The 13,096-nt window shown below is 40.5% G+C and overlaps 2 protein-coding genes across 8 annotated transcripts in view; one reads left to right on the top strand and one right to left on the bottom strand.

The window, feature by feature from the left end:
- Positions 1-7,163, bottom strand: part of ITGB3BP (integrin subunit beta 3 binding protein) — a 34,862-nt gene extending 27,699 nt beyond the window's left edge. For both annotated transcript variants that reach the window (XM_074906058.1, XM_074906057.1), the window contains exons 1-3: positions 7,095-7,163; positions 6,359-6,540; positions 2,223-2,265 (exon numbers count right to left, since the gene is read on the bottom strand). In XM_074906058.1, the coding sequence (XP_074762159.1) occupies positions 2,223-2,265; positions 6,359-6,393 (78 nt within the window). In that variant the 5' untranslated portion in view covers positions 6,394-6,540; positions 7,095-7,163. The remainder of the gene's footprint in view (positions 1-2,222; positions 2,266-6,358; positions 6,541-7,094) is intronic.
- Positions 7,164-7,218: 55 nt separating this feature from the next.
- Positions 7,219-13,096, top strand: part of EFCAB7 (EF-hand calcium binding domain 7) — a 29,745-nt gene continuing 23,867 nt past the window's right edge. The window contains exons 1-3 of one of the 6 annotated variants that reach the window (XM_074906052.1): positions 7,219-7,304; positions 7,604-7,773; positions 9,771-9,958. In XM_074906052.1, the coding sequence (XP_074762153.1) occupies positions 9,772-9,958 (187 nt within the window). In that variant the 5' untranslated portion in view covers positions 7,219-7,304; positions 7,604-7,773; position 9,771. Of the gene's footprint in view, positions 7,360-7,431; positions 7,566-7,603; positions 7,774-9,770; positions 9,959-13,096 lie in introns of those variants that run through there. The other 5 variants (XM_074906050.1, XM_074906051.1, XM_074906054.1 and 2 more) reach the window with 5 other exon arrangements.

Raw genomic sequence — 13,096 nt, 5'->3', positions numbered from 1 at the left:
AAAAAATTAATCTGTCAAGCTGGTATTTGCACTTTGAGAAATGGCATTTCCACTGCAATTTCAGATTAGTAACTCATTCCCTTTTCATCCCTAATTGTACGTTACCCTGTTTTTCTGGAATGAGACCCTCATGCTACTCCTTTTTAAACCAGATTAAACAAAGGGCATGCAAATGTTGAGGTTCAGTAAGGGTTCCTCAGCACCAGAATCTCTTGAATGCTTTGGGGAAAGGTCTGCTCTGGGGAGAGCAAAGGCAGTCTTAAATTATTGAGGTGTTATAAGGAAACTGCTTCTAAAAAGTATATATTTACAGAGGCAATAAATACAAAACTAGGAATAAAAATTGCACCTAGAAGTATAATGGACAATTATGTAATCCTTGGAAGTTTTCTTCTCAATTCCCAGTTAACAGTTGATTTAAATGTCTTGAAGCACAATACTCCTGCTTTTCACACTTACATGGATATGAATACTCTTGTTATGTCTGGTTTTATTACAGCTTCTATTACGTTCTTGACGTCACCAAAATTTCAGGATGAGTTCTAGAAGTTAACGTGTCATACAAATGCTAAGTCGCTGTTAGAATATTATTCAATTCCTCGATTAAATAAAATTCCTTTTGATTATACAAAAGTATAAAGAACGTTCAATAACCCCTCTAAAAAGAATACAGCATATTTTTGTACCCTTTTGCTGCTCTTCACTACTAAACTCCTAGTAAAATATCCTGATTTTAATCTCCTTCATTTGAAGACATTTCTTGTGCCACTTGTAATATGTTCACACTCAGATACTTCACACAAACCATGTGTGTTTATTACCTTACATTCCTTCCTAGCTTCTATAGTGTTATTTAATTATGGTACACTTTAAAACTTTGACATGTATCTGTCAAGAGGCATCGTACGAACTAAAAAGCATAGTGTAAACCTACATTACTGAGATTCCAGTAAAAGTTTTTATCATTCAGATGGGCTTTTTGCTGCACAAGAACCTGGATGCAGGTAACCATCAAGTAACTCTTTATTTTTATCTTATGGGGAGGGGGCAGGGAAAGAATAGCTTTAAGGCACAACAAGAACTGTGTGTAATTTCAGCTGGACCACTCATCTACAAAAACGTTACTACAGCCCAAGAAACAGATGCAAAATTACAGTCACAGCTGCATTCTGAGCAGAACAAGTTGGGTAATGGTACACTAAGCTGCTAATTAAATTGCTAATGATTTTTTTTTAGTGCCACTGCGGTATTTTGCCACCTTTGTTTAAATTTAAAAAGGAAAAAAAAAAAAAAAAGTAGTGAGAAAATTTTTTAAACCGCAAACTTCTATTTTGCTAAATACCAGGGAGACCTCCAAATACGTGCTGCATAGAAAAAAATCTCTTCAAAATGACACAGATGTGGAGATTTATTTGGAGTTCATTTGCTGACCAGCTATTTCTGTCTAAACACTTTCCCAAAATTTTCCTTTCTTTAAACACTGCCATCCTCACAAGCTCCTCTGTATTGATGTCTGCAGCAACACCCACTGTTGGTAGGAGCAGATAATAAACTGACATATGTCATGACATGCTGGCGCTGGGAGTATACTATAGCTGCATTTACAAAAAATAATAGCAACAGTACAATTTTATTTTTATTGTGATAACTGTGGTGAAATTTATTGCAGTGTTAGTACTTTATTGTTTCATTATGCCAGATTAGCTGAGGGAGGTAATTATATCCTTGACATGAAAATGCCTTTAATGTTTTCATTTCAATTTTGCAGTTTATAATATGCAGATTACAGCATTATCATAATTCCATATTGTTACATGTACAATTACATGGCAGAACATTTGCTTCCAGGATAATGGAGCTAATTTCTAATAAATGATTTCACCAAGGATCTTAACTCATTCAGCTCTTGGGTAAATAGAGATGGCAATAAAAATATGCATATTTCTTCATTATTTTCAAGTGATTCATGCAGGTGTACATTACTTAAAGCCAGGCAGTTCTACGACAAATGGAATACAATAAATTTTATACTAATATTTTCAGCAGTAATTTTCTGCCTTGTACGGTTTTTCCCTGACGACATCCAATCTGTAACAATATAAACGCAACTCTAATGAAGTATAATGTTTATATATGCAAATATGTGTGCATGTAGATATCTATATATACACATACACACATATATATAGCCCAGATGATTTCATACACCGAAAAATACTTACAGTATCTTTTTTAAGAGTGTCCAACTTTAATGATCTTTTAACTCTGCAAGAGAAAAATATGGACAAGTTTTATGGTCATCTAGACACAAAGATTTCTGGTAGTAAGGTCTATAATCTGTAATTTTAAAGACATTTTCCTTTCTCGTGTTTCACATTTTGTTATACTACACAAGAAAACTAATCTCATCCAAGGCAAATACATTAGCTGATTAAAATACCGTGTAACAAAAACGTTGCTTGTTTAGAAGGATAAAGCGTTTGCATAAGAAAATCCAATTCTCCATTTTATACTAGAGATAAAAATCAAGACACTGAAGTGAAATCGCACTGTATATTTGTCTCTTTCTCAAAAACTCTAAACAGTGTAAAAATGCAAAAGCATTATCATTTACATACCTTCCGAGCAAGGGTTGAAATTATTTTGCCATTAGTAGAAATAATGTATTAGGCATTTAAAACACAGGTACAGCCAAGGTGAAAAAAGTAGTTCTTCCCATCATTTTAGCTCTTAACATGATTCAGTGCTACCAGACTATGACTTAACTGGGGAACAGATGCTCTATGTCTTTACAGGTCCCCAAACCATAAGAAACTATTTGCTAGTCTTCTTCACTATACTGATTCAGGAACATGCCAAGCTCTCTCTGCAAAATCTGCTCTGCTGAACTGGATGCCCAGCTGTTAATGGCAACGCTAGAAGAGGAAAGCTGAATATTTATAATACTTTATATCGTACAGCTGTCTTCTAAAGAGCAGTCATCAAAATTTTATTGAATGCAGACTAAATGCTCAAAGGAAAGAAAGGTCAACATAAATTAAGACTATTTTTCCCAGAGACAACTGAAACTTTTTAAGCACATTCCTAAATCTTAACAATAGTTTAAAGCATTATATAAAACAACGAGGAAAAAAATTTAAAATCTTTGTGAGAACAGTCCCCAAGAAACATTATATCAAATTAAACAAGATTTGGAAAATACATCATATTTCAAGAACTTATTTCACAGTTTTCATCTTGGAAAATAATGTTTTGACTTGTGGGGAATTAAGATGACCTCATTCCAAACATATCCTTTTAAAATTTATGTTTCCATTCCAAGACTATAAATTAAAATACTGGAAAAATAGAATGAAAACACATCTTTGAAATATAACTCTGGTAACAGTCTTATATGAATACTGTTCTACAACTATCTCTATTACAAAAAGGGGAAGAGAAGTATTCTGTCTTCAAAAAGCCAAGTAAACAGGTAACATTTAAATTAAAAAAGTGTGTGAACTTCTTGCCAATGGGCAGTCCAAGCTGTAACAGTTTGATGGAATTCTTTACAATGTATTCCTTTTTTTAAATAGAAACCCATATTGCTTAAGGAATGTAGACTCCATTACATCTTCTACCCCAGTGGCAGCAGAGAAACATTCTATTTATTAATACATCTACTCCGAAAGGATGCTCTAGGGCCCGATGCATTTGCATGTTATACTAAGGCATGTTTTGATGGAAGTTTTTATGATGGACTTCAAAAGAAGCTGGAAGCCAAACTAAAGCAGAATCTGGACTCAGCATAGCTGTAGGACGAAGATAAATGAGTAACTACATGAAAATCCCACTAAATTATAAACATTTAGAAAACTCCTTAAGAGAGAAAGTTGTGGACTGGTCAAGGCTATGTTCTTTAAAGTCTGTCATTTCTGTGTACAGCAATAGAGGTGCAGACAGCCCAAATTTTTCTCTGCTGGCCTGCAAAACTCACGCCAACACCCTGAGCTTTGGCAGCGAAGGGGCAGCCTCATTCCAGGCAAGCAATTCAACGTTGGAAGGAGCTGCAGGAATACAGTTTTGGCTTCGGGAGGTCAACTTTGCCTCGCTTTTCCCAATCCACCCGACCCAGCAGCCTGGTTTGCTTGTAGGCTTGTTTTCAATGATTGTCTTTTTGATGCCATAATGTGAGAAGGTAAATCTCAAAATAAGTTAAAATTTGTGCTCTTAGCATACACACAGTCCCTGGCTAGGACCACTGAAACAAAATTCATCCAGACGTCTAAAAATGGCCATAGTGTCTTCTCTCAGATCTTTCAAAAGATGAACACGGAGAAAAAACAATATGCATGCCTAGGTATAAACAAAATTCCTAAAGTACTGTAGGAAACACCACGGCGGAGGAGCATCAGCTTTAGTTTGGTTTATCTTTTTTATATGGCTGGACAATCCTTGCTTTGGGTATGGTGTAGAATCAAATGTCAGAGCGTGAACAAGAAAAGAAGACAAGGCACATGTGATGACACTACACAACTTATTTACCCGAGTTTCCTGCCCTTGAACTGGAAACCTGATGAGGCTTAATTTATATTCTTAACTATGCAGAGTATGAGGGCACGTTTTTAGCTGTCTGTACAACCTGCAGTGATCATTTTGCCCATAATATGTATCAGGTTAAAGAACTACATATTACTTCTATAGCGTATTGTTCATCCATCATTCCAGGTCATATTGTCAGTTCCTTGCTAATACTGGGAGACCTTTACTCGCTTGAAAAGTGCTTTGATGAAACCACTTATATGAGGAACTGCTTAACCATGAGAGTCTAGGCATGCAATTTAATTTTCTATAAATAAACGTGGTTTTCTGTATTGTTTTTAATTCCACATACACTTAACCTTCTCTTCTTCACAATTCATTTACAAATGAATGCGATGGTAAGAGCCACAGAGATTTAATTCACAAAACCCATAGAGAATCAGGGACTTGATTACATTATTTCATTAAAAATACCCTGGAGAGCACTGTAGCGCATTTTGAGGCCATTTCAGTTACCTTCCTCTTAAGTTTCTGCTTTCTCTGGGGAAAAAAGAAAACACCTATATGCTATTCACCTATTGCTTCATCTTCAAAACCTGCCAGCAAAAATGTCTTATTAATTGGAAAAGCAGACAAAATACATGATCATTTTCCATGTTCAGGTTAAATGGCAGTTAAACTTAGTGTACAGCCAGTGAGAATCAGACTTCACCACCAACAAATCAAAGCTTGTGTATTGGTAAGCATCCTTTGTATTACTACTGTCTGGCATGATTACTTCAACTTATCATAGACTCACAGAAAGGTCTGGGTTGGAAGGGACCTTAAAGCCCATCTAGTTCAACCCCCTGCCCTGGGCAGGGCCACCTTCCACCAGCCCAGGTTGCCCAAAGCCCCGTCCAACCTGGCCTTGAACCCTGCCAGGGAGGGGACAGCCACAGCTTCTCTGGGCAGCCTGGGCCAGGGCCTCACCCCCCTCACAGGGAAGAATTTCTCCCTTCGATCTAATCTAAATCTGCCCTCCTGCAGTGTAAAACTGTTACCCCTCATCCTATCCCTACCCCTCTGATAAAGAGTCCCTTCCTACTGTTCCTGTAGACCCCTTCAAGTATTGGGAGGCCGCTCTAAGGTCTCCCCGGAGCCTTCTCTTCTCCAGCTGAACCCCCCAACTCTCTCAGCCTGTCCTCACAGGGGGGTGCTCCAGCCCCCTGAGCATCTTCATGGCCCTGCTCAAGCAGGTCCGTGTCCTTCTGTTGTTGGTGCCCTCAGGGCTGGACCCAGCACTGCAGGGGGGTCTTCTGAGAGAGGAGGAGAAGGGGAGAATCGCCCCCCTCGTCCTGCTGCCCACCCTGCTCTGGGTGCAGCCCAGCACACTGGTGGCTTTCTGGGCTGCCAGCACACATTGCTGGGTCATACTCAGTTTTCCACCCACTAACACCCCTAAGTCCTTCTCCTTGGGGCTGCTCTCCATCCACTCCTCGCCCAGCCTGGATTTGTGCTTGGGATTGCCCCGACCCATGGGCAGGACCTTGCCCTTGGCCCTGTTGAACTCCATGAGGTTTGCCCGTCCCACCTCTCCAGACCACCCCAGTCCCTCTGGATGGATATTTCCCTCCCTTCCCTCCATCACACCACGCAGCTTGGCATTGGCAGCAAACTCACCACTGTCCGTGTTGCCAACAAAGGTGTTAAAATTCCAGTGGTCAGGAGAAAGACTGGCAGAAGTTGGAACCTATGTTAGCTCTAACACAAGTTATCTCTGAAATTGCATAAGAAGATGTAAACTTGGACAACGTCCTAAGACAATATATTGGCAACGTAAGTCTTGCAGCCTCACCTTACTGCTGCTGAAGTTAGCAACACCCTCCTCATTTTCTGTATTGTTTCTCAGAAGCCCACAATCAGCAGAGACACAAGAATCGCATCAGATTTACAAGACTATCGCTTGATAAATTGCAAAGAATAGGAGAAGTATGAACAGGATTTATTCCCATTGGAGACAATATGGAGAGATACAGCCTGACAGAAAAAGGAGATGGAACGTGTCACGTCCTCACCACCGCAGTCCTGCACTAGCTCCCCACAGCACCCAGGTGTCAAACCCATCTGTAACATGGCTCCTGTCCCTCTTCCACCCCCTAACACAGGCTTTATCTATAAGGTGTGCAGAGATAAACAAACTCCCCCTCGGCTGAGGAAGCCGGGAACAGCCATCTAACAGAAAGTATTACCCATGCCAGCAGGCATCGCCCACCCACACTCCGTGCGGGTAATGGCTCTGCCCCAAGAGGCCACCATCTTAAATGTTTCCCAGTCCCGTCCAACTGCTGTAAGACAGAGCCAGAACCAAACCCCGTCCTTCCGCAGGCAGCAGCGTGCTCCTCCCCTCTCCGGGATATCCCGAGGGGCACATTTCTCCTCAGGGAACCAGCTCGGTGCCGCGCGGGGAGAAGCGCTCCCGCTCCCAGCCTCCCACACGGGCCCTGGCTCCGTGGCCCGCCCGCCGCTCAGCGGCCGCCCCGCGGGGAAGGGGAGCTTATCCGCTCCGCCGCCGCCCTCCGCCCGATACCTACGACATTGCGAGGGCCGGAGCCGCTCCCGCCGCCTTTGCGGATCTCCCGCCGCCGTGCACCGGCCAAACGCCGCCGGCTGGAAACGGCGCCGAGAGGGCGGGACGCGGCCCCGGCAGGGCGGGCTGAGGCGCCGGGCCGGGCCGGGGGAGCCCAGCGCCCCTCAGGCCTGAGGGCCGGGAGCCGGACTGGCCGGGTCCAGCTGCCCCCACGGTCGGTGCTGGGCAACGGGGGGAGCCGGGCCGGTGGCGGCTTCCCCCCGGGGAAGGTTTGTGCGAGGCCCGCTGGGGCGGGAGGGGAGGCGCGGCCATGCCGGCCCCCCAGGGCGGCGGGGAGGCCGGGCAGGGCGGCGGGGCCCGGGCGGGAGAGCTGCTTCCCATCTGGCGGGCTGGCGGGAGGGACTCTCATGTCTTCTGCGTGAGGTTGGATGGTAAATTTTGCCCAAGAAGACCCCTGTGCCCACCGGAGAGGGAGGTAATGAGATTCATGTGGTAAAAGTTTCCTCATTTCAGTTTACAGTTGGGCTCGGTGATCTTAAAGGCCTTTTCCGACCTAAATAACTTCTGGGATTCAGGTGAGCGAGGCCTGAGCGCTTGGGCTCGGAAGTGCAGGAAGCAGCGGCACGAAGCTTCCCTGCCCGTGTGTGGAGGTGAACCTCGGCCACGGACCCGCCGCGGGAAAGGTCAGTTATTGCCAAGGAGGTGGTGACATAACTCCTGATTGGAAGACAGGTTTTTATTTGTTAGAATCATCGCAACTAAGGTTCAAAGTCATCGTTAGGCTGTGTCGTCCTCCTACTTCAGCAGAGGCCAGATTGCTCCCCTCCGTCTATTTTGTCTAAAGTGTCATTTTTCCAGTAAAAATTTAACAACCTAAGCCGTGGGGCTGCTGGCAGTGCTGTCTCTAAGCTATTGCTCACTGGATTTCTGAGCAATGTATTGGCAGCGCTTCTTGGCAGAACTGTGGCCCACGTAAGAAATATCTCGGTAATGGGAAGTCTAAGGAGTATAAACAGAGTTCACATTTTATAAACTAGTTACTGGAAAATTAACATTTATTCTTCTTTTCCTCCTTGACTTTAACCCACTTCCATTTTGTGTGTGTAACACTGGTGCTTAATTATAGTGACACCCGTTTGCAGTAACCAGACTGTATCACAGTGTCCCTATGGGGTCCTTCTAATGCCAGTGTAATATTAAAGTGTCAGGCAGGCGGTCTGTGTATTATAAATAGGGTACTTCATCCATGATAAGCGATTATTATCTTTCTTTCCCAAGTGTAAAAGACCTATATAACTCAACAAGGTGCGAGTGATTTAGGCCTCCTGAGTAAAAATCCAATGAGTCCTGAAGGGGACCCTATGATGTCGTTGTCTTGTTGCTGAACTTGAGATATTCAATTTATTATACTGGAATATATTTTCTGAAGTCAACATTGGGTAAAATAATATGAGAGGCTGTTAGACCAACAGTACAACACGATTTAGTGTCCCTCTGTGATGGCCTTCTAAAAACCTTAATCACCCTTGGTAAAAGCAGAAAGCTGCTGTTAAAGTTTACTGGCCATTGGTGAGCAAACAGTATCAGCTACTGCTCTGAATCGTTTTAATAATTTAGAAAAAATGCTTTTCCTGTTTTTTTCCATTCATTTAGAGCTATATGGGTAGTGTTCTTGTACTTAAAGGCTTAAGTTGCGTGACGTTTTATGCACATTCTTAGCTTCAGACTTAATTATTTCTATTAATTATATTTAGATAACCTGTAAAAGTAGAATTGTGTGTTTAACTTCACCTACTTGATGGATTAACAGTTAAAATATTGACTGATTTTACTATTAGCCATATGTTTTACTGAGTTACAACTGTAAAAACAGAAAACAAATGCCTGTTCTAGTATGGGTTGGCACCAGAGAAAAAAAATGTAATCAATTCAATAATGATATCACTTTTTTAACATTGAATGTTATATGGTGTTTATGCTATTATACAGTGTCTCTGCTGAAGATGTGTAAAGCTACTCAGTTTCCCAGTGAAATCAGAATTGGCATTTTTTTTTCTCCACCGTTGCTATTGCTGGTGAACTGTAGCAACAGTGAGAGTGGCACTGGGAGCAAACCAGTGGTAGGTGTGACATGTTCATTAATTTATCATTGTGACAAATTATACTAGGCATAGAAATAAAGTCATCAGAGCCAACAAGTGAGCTTCTGCACAAATTCTCTCATTGTTTCTGTCACTTTAGCTAGTGTGGCAAGAGCAGAGGTTCTAGTGAAAATGTGTAGTAAGGACAAGTCCTAGCGGTTTATTTCTAAACAAGGATAGCGATGGTTTGCGTGACACCTTGAAAATCTGTTTTTTATGCTTTCAAATAACATGACTATATAATCATTGTGATATCAGATGTCTGAAATGAAAATAAAATATAATGAAATGAAACTTTTTACTGCCAGTAAAGAATAAATTGTGAATAGTAAATAGAGCTCAAGTTATTTTTGTCTGTGGATCTTACGGTGCTTACCTGTAAGTGTAGGCAAGTATTCCCATCCCAGATTTAGAGAATGGAAAATATATGATCTAGATGTTAGGATAATTTGTGCTAGTCTGTGTTTCAGAGGACAAAGCACAGGCATTATTAAACAGGCAAGACTAACAAATTCTAACTGTAATTGTATTCTTCACAGAATGGCCAGCAGTCCTGACAGTAACGCATCCCTCTCCGTTCAGAAAGTCACGCGCTCAGAAAGTTCCCAAGCAAGGAAGTCCCAGCATGCTGAAGAAGCAATCTTTTACATGAACTGCCGAGCAGCTTACCTAACTGTTTTAAAAAGCAGTTTAGAAAATATTAAATCCAAAGAGCAACTCAGTTTAGGTAACGAATAGATATTTTTTCCCAGTAACTATTGTGTGTGATGATTACAGTGGGTAGTTTACAGCCAACAGTTCAGTGGTGAGAGTATAAACTCAGTAACTGCTTTAAGGAATTTACAGTAGTTTTAGATAGGGTCCAGATTTCAAGTGTTGGTGGCTGTATCTTTGAAGACATTTTCATCATTTACCTGTTATAAAATGTCGCACAGTGTTTTTATCAAAGTTTATAGAAATTACCATTCCTCAAAGTGTTTACACAGATCCTTAATTTTTGATGCTAGGTGTTGGATGACTCATGAAAGTGGGAATAGTATACAGCGTTTTTCATCTGTAAATCCTTACACTTGTACTGAATTACAGTGTTCATGTAGATGAAAATTAAAAGTTTTCATTTTGTCATCCGTTATATGTTGAAGTGGTATTGCCATCTGCAGTACAACAGAAAAAAATATCTTTGAATGCTTCAGAAGGCGTTGGTAGATACTGAAAGCTGTGGAGCTTAACAACATTTGTTTTGAAAACCTATGGAATTTCTAAGTTCCTTGCATGAAATTATTAGGAAAGTTACTAAAGTTTATCTGAAAAATGGTAGATAGGGCAGTGTATTGGAAATTAATTTCTTTATAATATATCTTAGTGAGCGAGTAAGATAAGACTGAGTAATAACCCGTTCCAGCTGTGAAATAGGTTTCACTATCCCAGATAAAATTTCTCAAGCAAATATAATACCCACTTTGCTATCTTTTGGAGCTGTAGGGTTGTGTACTATGTCTTACCATGCTTGGGATTTGTTTTTTATCTATTTTTTCTTTCTTACAGCTTTTTTGTCCTTTCATGAAAAATTTTACTCATGGTTGTATGTAATAGCATGGGATAGTGTTAGGAAACTCATGAAAGTGTCTTTCAGTCCTATCTTCTACCTGGAGTTTTGTGATGTGAACATCTTAGCTTGCTTCATTAGAAAAAATGTTTCCAGCTCACATGGTTGATAGAGAAAGCATGAGAACATAAACCTTCAGTTAGATAAAGAGAACCAAAATGTATCATTAAAAAAAATAATGATTTTTATTTTGTGGGTTTTGGGGTACAGCTCAGAATGCACTTGGGGTTGGTGGTAGTACAAGTTGCTTTCTCAAGTCCTCATATGATTATGATACTGGTAAAGGGTATGTGTGTTACAGCACTGCAGTTGTCTGTAATAAAAAACCCAAGTAATGGGTTAAAGGCAAAAACATGCTAAGCTATCAAATAATTTAGTTATATCATAATTCTAGTGACTGTATTTTTTTTTTTTTTTTTGAATATGTGAGGAAATATTTCTCACTAATGGCTGCATTACCAGTGCCTAAAATAGGTGAGGTCTTCACGTGGAAACCCCCACTGTAAAAGCTGAGGGTACTTCTCTGCTGCATTGATTGAGCTTCTTTGCCTATACCAGTACGTGAAATTCTACCCATTAGCACACGCGTTCTTTCAGCGTGTGACTTAGTGTTATCCAGGCTTTCAGCTGTAATAAAAGTGCCTTTATAACATCCTAATGATAGTTTTGGATAATCTGGATTTTAAGATAGGAGTGGTGTGAACAAATGTCATCTTCTTGTATATATGCTTTGGCTTTCATCTCTATCCATATGCCACTTCACTACATAGCAAGTGTTTGGGCATTTTGGTTTCAAGGTCAACTCAGAAAGGAGAATTAGTTGCTCAGGCTCCCAGTCTTTTCAGAGATATTTAAGAACTTCTTTCAAAATTTGTAAGCATTGAGAGCTATTATAGACTTGTATTGCGTCTTCAGTAAATTCTGGCATTTATCACACGAGTGGTGTCAGTGTTTAAGCATTTCTTGTTACATGATGTTTGGCTAATGTTCTAAACTGTAAAATACTCAGAGATTGAAATTTTATTTGTAGGAGCTTTACTTATACACAGTTAGTAGCTTTGTTTCCTGTGTTGTAATATTACTTAAGGCATTTAGCAGAATCAGTTTGTAAAGAAGTATAAAAGCAGCGGTCTAACTGAACTTTCAGAAACACAAGCTTGGGAGGCACGTAGGGTATGGCAAGTGCTGATCTCCCTGGATGTATAAAAATACAGAATTGTCATATATTCAAAAGATACTCTGTTAAATGTAAGTGAATACTGTGGTATATTGACATTTCTGGGAACTCGGCTATCCACGTAAACAAACACACAGAGTAACTGCCCTTCTTGGCTGACCTTGACATTGAAATCCTTAAACAGTTGCTCTGCACCCAAGTGTTGAGTGGATAAAGCTCTAAGGTTTGGTGTGTTCTCCTGACTCCACTTGTAGAGGTGACAGGGCAGAAATCTTTATTTAGTCCTTGGCATTCAATCGGAGATTAGCAACAAAGGTGTCTGGGTTGGTTGGGGTTTTTTTATGGTGACACAGTTGCCTACAGAGAATTGTAAGGATGGCAGCACCTCATTTCTCAGATGCTACTGAACTGACTTGGTCACTGGTCAGCTGGCTAAAAATCAAACTGCCAGCCTAGGCAGAGATGAAGGATCCTGTGTTTCCCTAAAAAACTTGGATTATATGGGAAGATATAAAAGCATCCCTCCATTTTCAGATAGACTGTACATTTGGATTTAATTTCAATTTAACATAATAACCTTCTTCACACTGAAAACTGATAAAAGGCTGTTTTCGGTATAGACTTTTAACTAGATCCAGCAAATTAATTTTGAAGAATGTCAGGTGTAGGAGCAATGGGACTCATTGCGTGTGTGGTATTGGCTGTTGGCCTTAACAGTGTATGTCTCTTGGTCATTTTTCCTTTACATTTGAAATTCATGTCATGTAATTTGAATTGGTCAGTTCAAATGTATAGATGTGACACAAAATATTGTTTTAAGATATATTCTACACTATATCTCAGGTCTTGGTGGAGTAAGTGGAAGGACTTATGTGGATCTCAGTGGAAATGGGATCTAATACTGTGCAAGCTTAAAAATAATAGGTTCTTGATATTAAGGCAGGGGATATAGACACTGGGCTGAATTTTACACTTGTCACTTGAGGAGACTGTCTTTGAGTTAATGGATATTTTGCTTAATTAATACATTGAACCCATTAACTTTCTTTAAGGGAGACATCCCACTGAGTTTAGTAGAACAG

This window comes from Athene noctua, chromosome 5 (genome assembly GCF_965140245.1).
Source record: "Athene noctua chromosome 5, bAthNoc1.hap1.1, whole genome shotgun sequence".
Classification (NCBI taxonomy): domain Eukaryota; kingdom Metazoa; phylum Chordata; class Aves; order Strigiformes; family Strigidae; genus Athene; species Athene noctua.
Note: the sequence above shows the minus strand (reverse complement) of the source record. Positions and strands in the feature narration are given on the sequence as shown.